General features: G+C 40.3%; 1 protein-coding gene across 1 annotated transcript; it reads right to left on the reverse strand.

Annotated features, from left to right (window-relative positions):
* Positions 1 to 14843: 14843 nt before the first annotated feature.
* On the reverse strand, positions 14844 to 15758 carry LOC122743309 (mitochondrial uncoupling protein 2-like). Its single transcript, XM_043988169.1, is given in 3 exon segments — positions 14844 to 15139; positions 15142 to 15203; positions 15205 to 15758. Coding segments are annotated over 3 exon segments (912 nt in total).
* Between the last annotated feature and the right edge of the window lie 4007 nt (positions 15759 to 19765).

The following is a 19765-nucleotide window of genomic DNA, read 5'->3' on the forward strand; positions in this document are numbered from 1 at the left end:
TTTTCATCTTCAAGGAGTTTGCAGTGTAGGAGGTGAGACAGGATACATATATACAACTGTGCAGATTGAAATATAGAAGTGGGAAACATACTATGGTACATTTTTCTCCCTTTCTCTGAGAGATTTAAAATAGTCAAGATTGGTGGCTGCAATTTATGAACACAGTAAGATGTGCTAATAAATTATATGTATCAAAGGCCAAGTAATTTGTATTTCACAGGATCAGGGCCCATGTCATAATTTTAATTTATCAGCCATAAGATCTTAGGTCATGGAGGTGGAAGGGAGCTCAGATGCTTTCTAGCCTCTGCCACCACCCTCATCTCATTTTACATATAAGGAAAATGAGGTTCAGGAACATGGAGTCACTTGTCCGAAGTCATACAAATAGTAAGTGTCAGGGACTGATTGTGTCATCTTACACTTGACTGTGTCTCCATACCACCAAAACAATAAGGGGAAAAACATGACCCATCTCTGATGGTACACGTAGGCACCATTTTTGCTTTTGCTTTGTATCTTCAGGGCTTAGCATGGTGTCTGGCACATACTAAGCTCTAAATAAATGCTTATTGATTGACTTAATTAGAGCCTTGCCATTTTGGTTAAGCCTTTTCAACATGTGCCTTTCTATATGATGCCCTAAGTTCCAAGAACTCACCAATTCTGTGAGATCAGTTTGAGGAATCTTGGGAAATGTTTGCGAAATCACACAGAATTGTTTTCCTAGAAAGAAAACTTTTGTTCTGGGATTGATTTTAGGCATTTTGGTTATTTGTATACATGACTTCCCATGGCTAGATTCCAAACACCTTGAGGATAAAGACTTTCATTTTTTAATCTTTGCATTCCCAGTGCCTAGCTCAATATCTACAAAATTAGTTCTGAATAAATGTTTGTGGGATTAAAATGGAAGAAAAGGATCTTGATTACTTCCCTAGTTCTTCTATGCTGGATAACAACTTCAAGTAGGATGGACTTCATTATTCATCACCTCCAACCCCTAATTCTATATTGTAAATTGACCCCAGGGCAGGGCCTACAGTCTTTTCTATTTCAAATTATTTTAATCACCTATAACAGGGCTTTTTAACTGGTCATGTCCTGGACACCTTCGGTAGTCTAATAAGGCCTACTGACCCCTTCTCATAATCATTTAAAAAATATTCATAATAGAAAGAAATACTAAATTTTGATTAGAAATTAGTAAAAATAAAGGTGAATTTTTCCCCACCCAAATTCATTGATGCCCCGAGATCTATTCATGGAACCCAAGTTAAGAATCCAGATTTATAAGGTCCCTTTTGAGAGACAATTAAGGACAGGGAAGAATTATATTTAGTGCCCCATAGATTACAGGGTTGTTCTGGAAGCTATGTAAGCAATGGTGGGTACAGCTATACAAGTGAAAGGAATTAAGGAGAAGCTGGAAAATAGAGCTTAAAAACTTGCATCCCAAGTTTCCAAAGATGATTGGGGAAAAAGGTAAAGACCCTGTTTTCTAAAATGTTTAAAGTAGCTCTTTGTGGTGGCAAAGAATTGGAAATTGCAGGGATGGCTATCAGTTTGGGAATGACTGAACAAGTTGTGGTATATGATCATGATGGAATACTACTGTGCTATAAGAAATGGTGAGATCAATGATCTTAGAAAAACATGGAAAGACTTGCATGAAACAATGGAAAGTGAAATGAGCAGAACCAAGAGAACACTGTATATATTAATAATAGCAACATTGGGTTTTTTTGTGTTTTTTTTTTAAGTGAGGCAATTGGGGTTAAGTGACTTGCCCAGGGTCACACAGCTAGTAAGTGTTAAGTGCCTGAGGCTGGATTTGAACTCAGGTCCTCCTGAATCCAGGGCCAGTGCTCTATCCATTTCGAGCAACATTGTTTTAAGAACAACTGAGTGAATAAATCATTTTGACTATTATAAATATCCAAATTAACTATAAAGGACATGTGAAGGAAGACACTATCTGTATCCAGAGAAAGAATGGATAATTAGAAGTGATGTGGGCTGAATTTGGGGTCAAATTGATCATGAGTATTACAAGACTCAGTGACTCACTTTACCAAGTTTTATTGCAATACTGTGAGTGGTCACAGGAAGAGAACCAGAAAAGTGGAAAGGTATCTCTCGAATAGTAAAAGAAAATATAGTAAAAAAAATGGTAAAAGAAAAGACATATAAATATATATAAATAAATATATTTATAGTGTAGATAAATTGATTTATCAGTCTCATTATAATAATCTCCACCTTGGGGAGGTACAGGGGAGGGCCTGTCCTACTCATTATAATATTCTCCACCTTGGACAGGTACAGGGGAAGGCTTATCCTAATTTGGAGTTCCTACGGTCCTAAGCCAAGCCTCGAGGTGGGTACCTTTTTCAGTGGAGGTGTGTTTTTGGGGTTTACACATCATAAGGTGAATCTGGGGACAAATTTGGTCTTTTCTGTGCATGTCTCTTTCTGGTTGTTTCAAAACATCTTTATTTTTCATTAGAATTTCTATAACCTGTCTTGTGTCTTATTGTTATATGACCTGACCCTTTATGGTCCCATTATGGGTGCTGATCACTGTGGGTATGATAACCTAGCATCCTGACTTGTAAGTTATCCATTAACTGGGGTCTGACTCCCTTTGAGAGCTAATATCTGAATTAAAGCTTGGGTCTTGGGTTTTTCTGTTAACCATATTTTCACCTCCTACACCAGAAGTATGTGTAGAATAATTTTACATATTATACACACACATATATGTGTATATATATATATATATATATATATATATACTTATTTGTGTCTAATGATATCTCTAGATTGGGGGAGAGAAGAAAAATGAAATTTACATGATAACTTTATTATATATTTAAAAGAAATAGCAAGTTGTACATAATAGATTTGTAGTTTCATGTGTAACCATTTTTAAAAAAATTATACTATATTATGGCAATGCTAGTTTTACTTTGTAAATTAAAAATAAAATAAAAAATACTTGCATCCATCAGGGGAATATAGCAACTTAGAATTATGTTTTATATAACCCAATATACTGTTGCTCAATGGTAACAAACCTTTGATCATTTTTCCTGAGCTTTCACTTCCCACTAATTCTCTTAGACTTTATTCTGCTTCTGATTTTATCTTAGCTTTCTCTTCAGATAAGTAACCTGGGTACTAATATGAGTATAGATTGAATGTGCCCACAGAGGATTTCAATTCCCATAAGCTCTGGAATTAAAGAGAGCCTCAGTCCTTGGGGGTAAGACTCAGGACTACATTTTTCAGGAGACTCTTCATAAGCCTGCAAAATGGTGGCATATCTCAGGGTATGGACCTTTATAGAGACTGCCACAATCTTTATTTATTTATTTATTTTAGTTTTCAACATTTGTTTAGATAAAATTTCCAGTTTCAAATTTTTCTCCCTCCCTCCCCTCCCCCCCTACACAGCAGGTATATATAACATTAAACATATTTCTTCATTAGTCATGTTATAAGAAAAGAATCAGAGCAAAAAGGAAAAACCTCAAAATAGAAAAACAACAGCACCCAAAACAAAAGAAATAGTATGGTCCACTCAGCATCCATATTCCACAGTTCCCTTTTTTTTTCCTGGATTTGGAGAGCCTTTTCCATCATGAGTCCTTTGGAACTTTCTTGTACCGTTGGATTGGTAAGAAGAATCTAGTCTATCACAGTTGATCAACACATAATGTTGATGATACTGTGTATAATGTTCTTCTGGTTCTACTCATCTCACTCATCATCAGTTCATGCAAGTCCTTCCAGGTTTCTCTGAATTCCTCCTGCTCATTGTTTCTTACAGCCCAATAGTATTCCATTACATTCATATACCACAGCTTGTCCAGCCATCCCCCAATTGATGGGCATTCCCTCAACTTCCAATTCCTTGCCACAACATAAAGAGCAGCTATAAATATCTTTGTACATGTGGGTCCTTCTCCCCTTTCCATGATCTCTTTGGGAAAAAGACCCAAAAGTGGTATTGCTGGGTCAAAGGGTATGCACAACTTCATGGCCCTTTGGGCATAATTCCAAATTGCTCTCCAGAATGGTTGGATCAGTTCACAGCTCCACCAACAATGCATTAGTGTTCCAATTTCTCCACAGCTTCTCCAACATTTATTATTTTCCTTTTTTGTCATTTTAGCCAATCTAATAGGTGTCAGGTGAAATGACCTCAATTAAAAAAAAATAAATTTTACTCGTCAAATCCCTGCCCTGGTATCTCAGGACAAATTATATAAAACTTTGGTGCCTCATGTCTAGGTCTCTTTAAAAGAGGCAAGTAGCAACAATTTCAATAAGAATCAAATATAGGACAGCTATTTCTTTTCTTTTTCTTTGTGGGGCAATGAGGGTTAAGTGATTTGCCTAGGGTAACACAGCTAGTAAGTGTCAAGGGTCTGTAAGGGCCAAATTTAATATGGGGGAATTAATTGAGCAGATTGCCATAATATTGGGGTAAGGAAGGAGATTAACAACTGTCATTAACAGTATTATAGAATACATAGAGGAGGTAAAGTATGAGAAGACTGGAAAGCTATGAGAGGTCCAGGTTTTGAAGGACTTTAAAGACCAAATAAAGGATTTGATATTTAATCTTTTAGGTGACAGGGAGCCACTGGAGTTCATTGAATGGAAATGTGTGAAAAGGTCAGGCCCATGCTTCAGGAAGAGCACTTTGGCAGCTAAATGGAGACAGAAAGGGAGACCAACCAGAAGACTATTGCAACAGTCCAAGTGTGAGGACCTGCACCAGAGTGGTGGCTGTAAGGGGAGAGATGATATATATGAGAGATACTGTGAAGATAGAAACAAGAATACAGCAATAGATTTGATATATGGGATGAGTGGGAGTAAGGAGTCCAGAATGAGACTGATGTTGTAAGCCAGGCTAACTGCAAGGATCATGGTACCCTTGATAATAATATGAAGAAAAGAAGGTTGGAGGGGTGGGAAGATGAGTTAGTTCTGGATATGTTGAGTTTAAGATATCTTGCTGTTATCTAGTCAATTAGTCATGTCTGACTCTTTGTGACCCCATTTGGAGTTTTCTTAGCAAAGATACTGGAGTGGTTTGTCATTTCCTTCATTAGCTCCTTCTACAGTTGAAGAAACCAAGGCAAACAGGGTTAAGTGACTTGCCCAGGATCACAGGGCTAGTAAGTATTTGAGGTCAGATCTGAACTTTAGGTCCTCCTGACTTCAGGGCTGGCACTCTATCCTCTGTGCCACTTAGCTGCCCCCTTGAGATATGTATAAAACATCCAATTTGATAAATCTAATAGGTAGTTGGTGATATGAGACTGGAGTTCAGGAGAGAAATTGTGATTGGATAAATAAATCTGAATAGCAATAATTAGCTCCATGAGAATTAATAAGATAAAGTGGGATAGCACTGAGTAAGAAGAGATTCCAGGACAGAGCTTTGAGAAACACCCATGGTTAGTAGATATGACCTGGAGGAAGACCCAGCAAAAAGAAACAGAAGGGAGCAATCAGACAGGTAGGAGAGTTCAGTGTGATGAAAACCTAGAGAGGAGTGAATAGAGAGGAAAAGGAAGTGATTGACAGTGTCAAAAGCTTCAGAGAGGTAGAGAAGGATGAGGATTGAGAAAAGATTGTTAGATCTAGCATTAAAAAGAGCAGTTTTAAGGCAGCTAAGGTGGTGAAGTGGATAAAGCACCAGCCTTGGATTCAGGAAGACCTGAGTTCAAATGCAGCCTCAAACACTTGACACTTACTAGCTGTGTGACCCTGGGCAAGTCACTTAACCCTCATTGCCCCCCACAAAAAATGTTAACTGTAGCAATAAGAAAAGAAAAAGACATTGAAGGAATAGGTAATGAGGGAAAAGAGCAGTTTTAGTTGAATGAAGAGTTAAGAAGCCAAATTTCAGGGGGTTTAGAATTGAATGTTAGGAGAGGAAGTGGAGGCACCAATTGCAGATGATTTTCTCAAGAAGTTTAGCCATATAAGAGAGGAGGGTTGGAGGATAGCTGGGAGGGAATGGTCAGATCAAGTGAGAGTTTTTTTAAGGATAAAGAAGAGATAAGTATGTTTGTAAGAAGTAGGAGAAGAGACAGCAGATAGGGAGACAGTGAAGATTAGTGAGAGAGTAGGAATAATAAATCAGTGGGAGAAGATGGGATGCTGTAATATCAAAGGTTTATATAGAAGGGTTTGCCTTATCATGGAGAAGAGTTATCTTTTCATGTGATATAAGACTGCAGGAGGAGATAGTGGAGGAAGATATTGGAATGGTGTGAGATGAGGAATATGGGAGAAGAGACTTCTGTGTGAGTGGTCTCAGTTTTTCTGGTGAAGCATAGGAAGTTGCTCAGCTGAGAGGGCAGAGGAAGGAGAATGCCATGGGAACTTGGAGGAGGATGAAAAGGTTCTGAATAGCCTTTGTGGTGAATAGGATAATAAATCACTTAGGGAATAATAGAAAGATTGCCTTGCTGCACTGATGCAAATTTGTAATGGATCCAGTCCACAAGTAAAGGCTTGTAGCAGCCAGGAGCAGGTGAAAGTATTGCCTGGAGAAGGCCAGGCAGGAACTGGCAATTTCAGGTATGATCAGGTATGATCTGAGAAAGACCTTGAAGCCCTGGAGGAGGCCCTGGGATGAAGAGGACCACCTGGATCTGAAGCTGATGAAAGGCTCCCTGGGAAGTCTCAGAGGTAAAGAGGCCATATACCAGATGCTTAGATCAGTCCCGCCCCCCTCCATGGACCTGATGGATTTCTCTGGATCTCTAGATCTCTTCAGCTTGGAAGGTCACCTTCAAGACTGGACATGGCTGTTTTGAAGATGCTATTTGGTCATCTGCTCAGGAAAGGGAATACAAAATAAAAAAGTCATCCAGAGACCTAGGTACAAGCTCATGTAGCTGTGTCCCCTGCTCAAGTTACCTCAAAGATGTGTCTGCCATGTTGCTGGGGTAGAGAAAGGCCAATGCTTCCCCACTCCTCTCTGGAAATTTCTGCATCACATGATGGTATCTGGAGGGTCAAGGAAAAGAGAATGATCCAGAAGTTGTTTCTTCTTTTTAACTGCTGTCACGGGGCAATGGGATGACCAAGGTGGTCATGGTGTTGAGTTACTACCTGGCTAGAAGCAGCTGGGGAATTTATTATCATTTATTATCTCTAATGTCCTTTGAAAGAGAGTCAAACATGTTGTTCAAACTAGTAATTTATTGTTGGTGGGTTTTGGAGAAAAAGGAGTGAATTTTGTTTTGGAATTTGAGATGCCAGTTGGTTTAGGCATTAGGGCTTCCTAAAGGTAGGGATAATCCTTAACAAATTAATATTTATTTATATATCACTCTATAGTTTTCATAGATCACTTTTCTCACAACTCTGTGAAGTAAGTAGCCCATTATTATCATTTCCATTTCACAGATGAAGAAACTGAGCCCTAAGTAATTTGCCCAACATCCTATAGTGAATGAATGCCAGAGCTAGGACTCAGACTCAGGGTTTTTGGCCCTAAGACCTATGCTATTTTCACTACACCATGCTATGTTCTATTAGAACTTCATCTGTACCTAGTTTAGTCCAAGTGACTAACTGGGGGAAAGGTAGCCTTCTGGGTCAACAGACTGCCATGTTCCCCATTCTTGGTCGTTCTCCCAACCCTGACCTACAAACCCCAGACTCAGACATACATATTTCCGACTTTGATTCGAAATTCCAAATGTTTAAAATTTCCAAAGATAATTAGAAATTCTCAAGAAGTTATTTAAAACAATGTTTGGGAATTTTTGTCTTTAGCATACATTCCTGGAATCTGGGTCTGGACTGGGTTTCTAGACTTCAAGTACATAGTTGGAAACTACAATAATTAAAAAGAGCACAATGAACATTTCTATACCAAGTAACTTCTGGCAGAGTTGTCTGGACTGGGAATAGGGCATTTCTTACTATATCAGGTAACAGAAAATTTCTAAAATAATTTTTAATATAGTGACAAGAAATTGTTAATACCAAACGTTACCTGCCACTCCCTTAAATGATCTTTGTGATGTCAGAATTTCAGTATGCCCTTACATTCCTACTCTTAAGATATTTACTCTAGATTAGATTGGGCTGAACCATACTCTAAGTTCCCCCTACCCAGAGATTTTATCTTGTAAAGGAACCTAGCTTAACCTGAAGCTCAACTTTTAATCTTTTTTTTTTTTTTTTTTGCGGGGCAATGGGGGTTAATTGACTTGCCCAGGGTCACACAGCCAGTAAGTGTAAAGTGTCCAAGGCTGGACCTGAACTCAGATATTCCTGAATCCAGGGCCAGTGCCTTATCCACTCGCCACCTAGCTGCCCTAGCTTTTAATCTTTTAATGTCTTTCCCTCTTCTGTTGGGATTCATGGCATGAAGGGCAAAACAGGAAAAATTAAGTGGTTTTCCTTGCCCAAATTACCAAGGGTCACTGGTGTTTCATGACTAGGCCTTTCCCCTTCTATATCACCTCCTCCTTTGCATGGGTCTCGGAGCTGGGAAATCCATTGTCCTCTGTACACGCTCTGCAGGGTAGCAGGTCTGCTCCCCTATTATCTCAATTAAAGTCACTTTCTTCCTCAACTCATGGCTTTGATTTATTTCTGGACTCGACATAGGCTATTAGAATGAGAGTGCATTTTATTTTAGATTATTTAATGGAAGAATGACTTGCTTTTTTTTTTTTTAAAGAGGATATCAATCTGTGGGAGTAGAAGAGAATGAAATGTAAATATTTAATAGCATTGCAGTGCTTCACTCCGTTGGCATAACAGATGCTGCCCAACAGAGGGCAATCTTGGCCCTGCCATTTGTCAAGTCCATTCTCATGAGCAACAAGCTATTTATTGAGCACTTCCTGAATCATCTTTAAACTGGGAAGAATGTGATTGAAATTACAGGGGAGCAGCTAAAATGTTCTATATAGAAGGAAGGAGATACAGACAAATGGAACTGTCAAACAATAAACCATAACGAGGTAAGTACAGATTGTACATTAAGTACATATATAGCCTTATATCCATTGGCTCCTTAGTAAAGTAATGAGCTTCCTATCATTAAAAGTACTCAAAGTAGAGCTGAATGAGTGTTTTTCAGGCATACTGTAGAAGAGATCCTGGCACAGGGTGAGAGGTTGAGCTAGATGACAAGTAAATTCGAATTCTAAAATTGTCTTTGTAGGAATCAGTGATATGTATATTGTGGCCCTGTCCAGGGATAAAGAGGCTGAGCACTCATTAGGTTTTCCTGATAGGGTCAGTCTTAGGATATATGAGTTAGGGTAAGTAGTTTGCTGACAATAGGAGTGAAGTGGGTGGAAAATAGGAGTCAGGAAAAAAGAATCACAGGACAAATGTAAGGTAAATCACATGACACATGAAATCCATGGGTCAAAATCACCAGAAATCAATGTGTTCTTAGCAACCAGAGGGAATCTTATTTCTTTGAGCCAAGAGATCTAATTCAGGTCATAGTTGTTGTTTGGTAGTTTCAATCATAACTGACTCTTTGTGACCCCATTTGAGGTTTTCTTGGCAAAGGTACTGGAATGGTTTGCCATTTCCTTCTCCAATTCATTTTACAGATGAGGAAACTGAAGCAAACAGGATCAAGTGACTTGCCCAGGGTCACACAGGTAGTTGAGTATCTGATTCTGGATTTGAACTCAGGTCTTTCTGACTCCAGGCCTGATACTCTATCCAATATACTACCTAGTTTTCCCAATTCAGGTCATAGTAACAATTCAGTTGAGGGTTTAAGTTCTATGTATGGGTGCCAAGTCATAGGACAATACCATGAAGCTCTGTAGAGCTCTGTAGAACAGGATCAAGTCAACCAACAAACATTTATTCAGTACTTGAAGTGTTCCAGGCATTGTGGTAGGTGCTGGGGAGTCAAGGGCACAGAAATGAAATCAATTCTGCCCTTAAAAAGTGTATGTTCTATTGAGGGAGACAGCATATGAGTACATAAGCATAAAAAAATCCATATGAGGTGACTGGGGGAAGGGCACTAGCATGAGGAAAGATCTCATGCACAAGATAGTAAATGAGCTGGGTCTTGAAGGAGACCAGGGATTCCAAGACGAGAAGATAAAGAGGGAACCCATTCGAGGAAAGGGATGTGTGTGTGGTCATTGCAAAATCATGGAAGGTAAATGGAGTGGTTTTAATGAGCAACTGTAAGAAAGTTTGTTTAACTATATGTAAAGATGTAGAGGACATGAAGGAAAGTAATTGGAATAAAGTTGGAAAGGGAGGTTGGAACCTGATTGTGAAGGACTTTTGGTACCAAACAGAGTACAGTGGTACCTCTGTATTCATCATTAATTAGTTCCAGAAGGCAAGTGGTGACAGTGAGGAGTATTGAAGGAATTTTTCCCATAAAGAGTAATGTAAATTGCTTTTTATCACATTTTCTCTTTTGAAAACTTGGAGGTTTTCACTGTGATAGACTAGTAGAAGCTTAAGTTTAAAATCCCCACTAGCATTCCCACACAACAACAGAGTTAGCCTGTCCTTCATTGGCTTGTGCTCTGGTAATGCCTTCTCCTCTTGAGGGATGTAGTTTCTGTTAGGCATTTGCTTCCAAAACAAATGTTTTGTTACAATTGCAGACTTGTGGGGGAATAAAATCCTCAGTCTCGACATAGTCCTCTACATAGTCATGATGACTTGTAGTAGCAAAAAAAAAAGCTTGAAATGAAAAAAAGCACAAGAGACTACTTGGCAAAATATGTGGGGTTCTGGACTGAGTGGGAGCTACTGTGAAACTAATGTGTCAGTCTTTGTTTCAACCAGAGAGACAGGATGCAGGGTGGCATCTTGACTCATACAGGTTTTAGTAAGTGAGACAAGTTCCCAGCAAGCTTTGAGTGCTGCAGTATTTTTTGTTGAAATGATATGAATATCAATGAATTTCAAAGCTGAGTACCAAGTTACCACTATACTTTATATTTGCTTCTAGACTACAGTTTGTTGAGGAGTGTCATGATTTTAGGAAATTCCCATTGGCAGCTGTGTGGAAAATGGGTTTTATCCCATAATATATTACCTAATTACATATTATAACATATGGTATGCATAACATATTATAATATATTATATATCTAATACCTAATATAATATTACCCTGAGGTAGGGAAGCCAATAAGGAGACCCTTATAATAGTCTATGAGTGACATGGTGATGACTTGATCTAGGGTTGTTGTGTAGGTGGAGAAAAGAAGGAGGCATAGAATTTATTAGTCTTGGATATTCTCCTCTCTCTTCTGGCTGTACTATGATCTGCTATGCTTTCCTATTATGTTTGTTGAGCTATAGGGGCTACTGCAGGATAGGAATGCCTATGGCTGGGAATAGAAGTAGGAAAAAGAAATGGCTCTTTCCTTTTAGAGTTAATCCACCGCTTGGGGAGATAGAATTGGTCTATGAAAAGACATGGTTTTTCACCTGGTTATGCGGAATAAATGGATGATCATTTTCAGGTTGGCATTTCTCCATTCTAACATTTCATATTTTAATTTCCCTTTTTGCTCTAATGTGAGAGGCAGCCTGTTTAAGTGAGAAGAGCACTGGGTTTTTGTTTTAGTATGGACTTAGTTAGGTTCAGACCACCAGACGCCCCATACGAGGAAATATGGAGCTCACAACAGGACAGCAAAGCACATCATCTTTATTGAGGGGGAGATATTCACAAAACAAAGGCATTGTTAGGGGGAAATATATCTACTGGGCACTCCGCTGAGGCTCTCAAAGGAATGGGTCACATCTGCCCCAACCAGGAAAGTCTAGTGCTTTTTTTAGAAGATTCTTGTTTGAATCTAGCAGAACCAAACATTGGGTGAAGGGAGAGGGGAGCCTGTGCTTGGGACTGGTACTAATTCATTGTAGTGGAGGCTTCCTTACTTCAGGGTGAGTCAGCTTCCCTGTTTTTTTTTTTTTTAGTTTCCCTAGGGATTTTCCATTTATTGGGTTGGAGAGGCTACTCTATTTCTTACAGTTTAGAATCAGAGGATCTGGGTTTAAATCCTGGATTTGACATTTCCTGTGTTACCCTGGGGAAGTTGCTCAATTTCTTTGGACCTCAATGACCTTATCTCAAATCTTTTTTTGTTGTTGTTGTTTTTTTTTTTTTTTTGCAGGGCAATGAGGGTTAAGTGACTTGCCTAGTGTCACACAGCTAGTAAGTGTCAAGTGTCTGAGGCTGGATTTGAACTCAGGTCCTCCTGAATTCAGGGCCGGTGCTTTACTAGCTGCCCCCCCTTATCTCAAATCTTAAGTGATCTCTAAGGCTTCTTCTTTAAAGGTACATCGTTCTATAACTAATAATACATTGCAACTCAGTCCCCATGCCAAATGATTTGCACAGATAATCAGTTTTATAAGAACTCACATTAGGGAGTCAGGGAAGACTTCCTATTTATTAAATTAATCTTTGTTGTATTGAAGGATTTCCCTTTTTTTCCCCTCTTTAAACATCACTTTCACTTTTTTCCAGTGACTCCCTTCATTTAACAGATGCCTCCCTTGTTACAAATAAGTCTAGTAATCAAGGAAAATAAATCAACACCTAGGCCATACCTGAAAACATATGCCTCATTTTACACCTCTAATCTATCACCTTCTCTGTCAAGAGGCAGCAGGTGTGTTCTACCATCAGTCTTTGAAGTGATGATTGTAATCTCATTGATCAGCATTTTAAAGTCTTTTAATGCTGTTTCTTTTATATTATTGTGGTACTTACATAAATGCTCTCCTATTTGTACTTACTTTACATTGACTTAATTTGTACTGGTTTTCCCAAGTTTCTGTGAATTCTTCATGTTGGTTATTGTCATGATGCGGTAATAGTCCATTACATTCACATGTTATAATTAGTTTATCCATTCCCAAGGAGTTAGGCACCCACTTTCAATCCAGTTCTTTGCTATTATAAAAAATATTCCCATAAACATTTTTGTACATACAGACCCCCCCTCTCTCATTCCTTGGTTTATAGCCCCATTCTCTATATACCTGGGGAAAGGTTATATAGAATGTAGTGATTGGCTAAGTAGATCTAGTTTCAGGGAATGTTTCATACAAAAGGGGTGGAAACTGAGTCCTTATAAGATAGGTAATGTTTATATAAGCAGAGAGAATAGGGAAGGTATTTCAGGCATGTAAACAAAGGCCTGGAGGAGGAATTATACATGACATGTTTGGGGATCACAGCATATAAGGGATGATTTCCATGGGCAAGTAGAAGAAAGAAGGTTGGAGCCAGGGCCTGGAAATGGTGCTTACAAATGGAATGGTCAAGATGAAGAATAGTCCTGTCTTTCTTTCCTTTTTTAAAATTAAAATTTAATTTCTTTTTTTTTTTTTTTTTGCAGGGCAATGAGGGTTAAGTGACTTCCCAGGGTCACACAGTTAGTGTCAAGTGTCTAAGGCTGGATTTGAACTGAGGTCCTCCTGAATCCAGGGCTGGTGCTTTACCACCTAGCTGCCCCCCCTCCATCTTTCTGCTGCAAACAAACCTCTTTCCCTGTCTTCTTTCTTCTCCCCATCCCTCTCCATTACCAATCCAGGGCTATAACAATTGTTAAAAACCCCCAAAAGTGACCTGCTTCAGGCAGGAGTAGGTATATCATTAAATAGGATAGCAAATACTTAACTTTGTGCTTTAATTAAGAAAATAATTGCCTGTCACTAAGCTTAATGGGCAATTAGTGTCAATCACTTTTATGTTCCAGTTGGTAGATACTGCTTTTTAATGTAAACTTATGATTCCTCCTCTGCTATGGAGCCAGATTGCCGGGAAGAAAGAGCTTGGCTATTAAGGATAATTTCGTTGTAGAGAGGTGATTAATCCCAATCAGCACAGAGAACAAATAGTTGGTTTCAAGGCTGACCTCCCCACCCTGCCAGGGCCATGTCTGTTCAGTCCTGGTGCTTTGAAAGAGCACAGAAATTTAGAGAAACCAGAGGGAAGATGGCATCTCCAAAGGTGACAGCTCAAGGTTACAGAATCCTCTACACATATTTATCCTCTCAGCATCCCTATGAGGTAGATAGTGAAATTATCCCCATCTTTCAGATGAGGAACATAAGGCTCAGAGAGGTTAAATGAACAGAAGGAACAGTGACCTTGGAGCCAAACCTGGGCTCTGCCATCTTACCTTGAGTAAATCAGTTGGTTTGTGTCTTAGTTTCCTCATCTGTAAATGAGATTTGACTGCATGGCCTCTTAAAGTACCTTCAAGCTCTAAATCTATGATTCTGATTGGTCCCTGCATGCAACTAGTAAGTTGGGGAACTGGGACTTGAACCTAGGGAGTCTTCTAATTCTGCATTTTGTTCATTTTCTATTACACCTGACTCCTGTTACTAAAGGAAGAAGGAGAAAGTTGTTTCTTCAGAGGGTAGGGGAAGTAAGGTGGTATGATAAAATGTGAATCATTATGATCATACCACCTTACTTCCCCAGGACCCAATGTTCTTATTTTTCTATCCCTCCCCTCTTTTCCCTATCAAAGAATTCTCAAGAAAGGATCTGTTAGCAATCATTTACCACTTAGTGTTAATTTATTATTATTATTTTTTAAATTTGGGGGGGGGTTCTGGTCTGGCTTTTTTAGAAGTGAGGAAAGCTTAAGAACTGGGTGAGGCTGCAATGGAAAAAGGATAAAATGGGGCTAACTCTAGGGCAGGGTGGTTCTTCAGCGGAGGAGAGGAAGAGGGAAGAAAAATGGGATGGGAGGCAGGCTGGGGTCTGGACTCCAAGGGGAGAGGTGTACAGCAGAGAGCTAGCAGGAGAGGGCTCAGAAAGGAGCTTCCCGGGAAGTGCCAGCGGCCATCAGGGCCCGTTTCAGTTGCTCATAGGTGACAAACATCACTACATTCCAGGAGCCCAAGTGGAGGAAGGAAGGCATGAACCCTTTGCAGAAGGCTTGGGGTCCCTCCTTCCGGAGCATGGTTAGGGCACAGTGGCCAGCACTGGCATACTGGCCTGAGGCAGAGTTCATGTATCTCGTCTTGACCATGTCCATAGGGGAGGCAATGATGGTGGAGCAGAAGCCAGCCCCAAAGGCTGATGTGAAGTGGCATGGAAGGTCATGAGGTAGGCCTTCAGGAAGGCATCTTTGATGAGATCGTATGTCACCAGCTCAGCACAGTTGACAATTGCGGGCAACATTGGGTGAAGTTCCTTTCCATAGGCCCTGAAGCCCCTCCTCTCTGGCGATAGTCTTATAGGCATCCAGTGTACCCTGATATCTCCGGCTGCCCCCTGCACGAGCCTGGGCCTGGAAACGTATCTTCACCACATCTTTGGGTTGGGCTACAGCCACTGCCAGTGCCCCTGTGGTACAGCCTGCTAGGAGGTGGCTCCCAATGCCTGCATGCTCAGATCCCTTGGTGTAGAACTGCTTGACAGAGTCAAAGAAGCCAATGCAGACAGAAGCAAAACTCATCTGGCGCTGCAAGCCAGCCACCAGCCCATTGTATAGGCTGCCAGGGCCCTCAGTCTTCACAATGGTCAGAATGGTGCCAGAGACACCCTGATACTGGGCAGAGAGGAAGCTCGGATGGCTCCCCCCCCCTCCTTGAATCTGCAGCCGGACTTTGGCTGTGTTCAGGGGGAAGGTGATGAGGTCAGCGATGCAGGCAGCAGTGCCAGCCCCAAGGAACTTGACAATGGCTGTTGGGGGCACATCTGTAGGCTTAAATCCAACCATGATTTGACGCTGGTTTTCGGCTACTTCCCAGGAGGCAGAGAAATGGTAAGATGGCCTCCGATGATTAAGACGAGATAGAGGAACTCTGCTGGAGTCCTGATTTGGAGGGTCTCATGATGATGGCACCTTGATCAAGCTTCTCTAAAGGTATCCTGCTCTTCAAACCCCCATTTCCCTTGATTTTCCATAGAAAATGCTGGGAAATTGAACACCTAATGGTTGATTTCTCAACACAGCCGGTGATAAATTTTAAGCCTGTCATCCCTCTAAAACCAACACGGCTATAAAACAATGCTAAAACACCTGAGTGAGTCTTCCTGTTATTCGAGTTGACCATCTTCAGAGACAGGGGCCAAGGGAGGGGGGGTCAGTGGGAACTATGAGATCTGAACATAATCCTCTCACCATTGACTGGAGAAGAGCTACACAATGCAGAGTCCTGGCCAACATGAGTAGACTTTAGGAGAAGGATTTTATAGCATACAAACTATAGTTGACAGGAAATTTAGAGATCAACTAGCCCAATCTTCTCATTCTACAAATGAAAACAGTGAAGCTCTGAGACTTGAAATGACCTACCCAAGAATCCACAGTTAGTGAATGACAGAACCAAGAGCCAAACTCAGGTCCTCCTGATGCCAGGTCCTGTTCTTTCCAACACATTCATCTCTTTGGCATTTTTCCTAGCACAGCACCCACTTGCAAAGCTGCCATCTATTCATCAATGCTCATTGACAATGATTTACTGGCATACCCAAGAGAGGAGATAACAAAGTGTCTTTTTCTTACAGTCTGCAACTCCAGGCTGTTTATACAATTTAGTTAATCAGATGTTTCCATTATATTCAAGCAGCCACTTAGTTCTGTGTCTCAGATGGAAGGGGAAAAAAGGCTCTCCAAGAGTTTGTCAATTAATTTAGCAAAGGAGCAGATTTAGAAGGCAAATGAGGCTCAGGATATTATGGGAATTTGATCCTCTTACTCACAGGGCATCCATTCCTCCCATCCTGCAGCTTTAATGAATGCTATTAAAGATGATTTTTGTAATGAAGTTTTTATGACTTAATTTCAGGGGCTTCTGATGGCATTTAGCGGGTAGGGAAGCTGTTGTCTTTCATTCCATTAAGTTTCAGAAGGAAAAAATATTTGCTAACTACGATGAATCCCCGCATGCTGTTGGAGGTAGGTTTAATAGGGATTAGGGGAATGTTGTGAAGACCAGTTGGAAGACCAGGAGGATACCTTCACTCAGAGAGCCCCAGGGTCAAAGAGATCTGATGACTTCAGGCAAACAACAGCTGTTAGTCTTTAGCCTTTGAATGAGAATTTTAAGATCTCAGAGTTGCAATGGACTTCAGAGTTCCTCTAATCCATCTCATCCAGGAACAGAAGGTTCTTAGCTGAACTCTCTATAGCATTCCCAAGTGGTTGTCTAACTTGTTTAAAGACCACCAGTGAGGGGGACCTCAGTGTCTCCCAAGGGAGTGCATTCTACTTTGGAATAATCCTAGTTTGAACATCTTTTCCCTAGTATTGAATTTAAATATAGATCCTCTGAAACATTCACCCTTTGCTCCTCACTCTGCTATTTGTGCTTGAGTAAAACAAGTTGAATCCTACTTCCACTTGGACACAGCTGCAAATGCTTGAAACCAAATGCCCTTTCCCTCCTGAATCCCCTTTGTTCCATAACTATTCCTTTCTTTTTCTTTTCTTTTTTTTTTCTTTTTTGAGGCATTGAGGGTTAAGTGACTTTCCCAGGGTCACACAGCTGGTTAAGAGTCAAGTGTCTGAGGCCAAATTTGAATTCAGGTCCTTCTGAATCCAGGGCCCAAGCTTTATCCATTGTGCCACTTAACTGACCCCTATCACCATTACTTTCAAAAGATCCTCATGTTATAATTGAAAATTTTCTCACCCTCTTGTTCTATTCTGGACACACTCCAATTTGTCAATATCTTTCTTAAAATGAAGAGTAGTGACAAGAGCCAGACACTTTCTCAGTCATCAACCTTCTTGATTAGTCTACAGAGCATGACACTGCCACTTTGACCCCTCACTTCTTTCTCCCCTTTTACTGGGTTTTTGTGACACTTTTCTGTAGTGTTTCCCCTTGAGATTAAGGACCATCTTTTGCCTTTCCTTGTGTTCCCAGTGTTTAGCACAGTTTTTGGAATGTATAAGAGCTTAATAAATGCTAGTAGACCATCAATCCATGGCCTATCCTTCTTAGCCTCCCTTGCAGGATGATCTATGCTCCATCACTTTTACCTGTATGTATTCCATGGTTTTGTCCTGATCTCTCTACTTCTCTCTGTATATTCTTTTGTGGATAGCACCTTCTGTGGGTTCAGTTACCTTGTATACAGATTGTTCCCAAATCCTCATATACAGCTCTCATTGCTCATCCAAACATGAACCCTTCATCACAAGTGCATATTGTACCTTTGCAACTGATGCCTCTTAGGCATGGCAAACTCAACATATCTAAAATGAAAGTCATCATCTTTCCTCTTCAACTAACAGATCCTAAGGTACAACTATTCTAGTAACTAGTATTCTTACATTACTACGTAAGAATACTTGACTCACTTGTTCCTCTCACCCCTTATTTCTAATCAAATGCCAAGTTGTGTTGATTCTACCACCACTACATTTCTTGTATCATCCTTTTTTCTCTGCTGACAGGGCCCCTACTCTTATCCAGGTGCTTGTAACCAATCTCTCCTCGAATGCTGAAACAGAGTTCTCATTGATTGTATTCTATCTAACCTCTCCCCTCTCCAATCCATCATCCACACAGCTACTACATTGATATTCCTAAAGCACCCATCTGTCTATGTCACTGTTTGGCTCATGAAGCTTCAGCAGTTCCCCCTAGTCCCACCCCACCTCTCTCTTTTTTGGCAGGGCAATGAGGGTTAAGTGACTTGCCCAGGGTCACACAGCTAGTTAACAGTCAAGTGTCTGAGGCTGGATTTCAATTCAGGTCCTCCTGAATACAGGGTCTGTACTTTATCCACTTCGCCACCTAGCTGTCCCTCCTATTAGTCTCAAAGATAAAATACAAACTCTTCTTTGGCATTTCAAACCCTTCACATCTGACTTCAGGTCAGTTCTGCATAGACAACATTCCATTGGCTGCTTTGTGGCCTTTGCAGTCTGTTTTCCATTATCTTCATCCTCATCTATACCTCTTAGAACTGGGAACTTCCTTCAAAGCTCAACTCATGTTTCCTTCCCCAAGGGCCCTTTCCTGCTTTGTCCAGGTGCTAGTGTCCCCACCATGAAAATCACTGTGATCCTCACTGTGGTGAGGATCAAATAAGACAAAATTAGTAAAGTGCTTTGCAAACCTTAAAGCACAATATAAATACCAGTTGTCTGTCTCCCATGTCCTATATTTGTCAATGCATGGTATCTGTAGTATGTGGAAAGCATGCTTTCTGATGTTTATCATGGTCAGGGTTTATTGTGGTCTAGTTGTAATACAAGAACCCCTTACACAGTGAAGAAGAAGAAAAACAACAACACAACTCACTTTAAGGTTTCCAAAGTGATTTTTCCTCATGACAGCCCTGTTGGGTACGTAGAGTTAGTATTATTCTCCAGGTTTTACAGATGTAGAAACACTAAAACCCAGAGAGATGAGAGTATCTGGGAGAAAAGGGTGGTCAGTAGCATCAAATGTCAGTAAAGCCTTGAAGCCTGTCACTCAGAACTTCCCCACCTCCTAATAATAACCCTAATATTCAAGGTTCACTATGTTCTTTTGCATGTATGCTCTTAATAATAACTAGCATATTTTTTCTCATTTTACAGATCAGAAAACTAAAGCAGACAGAGGCTGTGACATTGCCTAGAGTCACACAGCTGGTTAAATGTCTGAAGACAAATTTGAACTTTGATCTTCCTGACTCTAGATCCAGTGTGCTATCTACTTCACCACCTAAGCTGCCTCCTAAAGAGGGAAGCTGGAATTCCTCATCTACAAAGAGACCTTCAGA

This window comes from Dromiciops gliroides, chromosome 2 (genome assembly GCF_019393635.1).
Source record: "Dromiciops gliroides isolate mDroGli1 chromosome 2, mDroGli1.pri, whole genome shotgun sequence".
Lineage (NCBI taxonomy): Eukaryota > Metazoa > Chordata > Mammalia > Microbiotheria > Microbiotheriidae > Dromiciops > Dromiciops gliroides.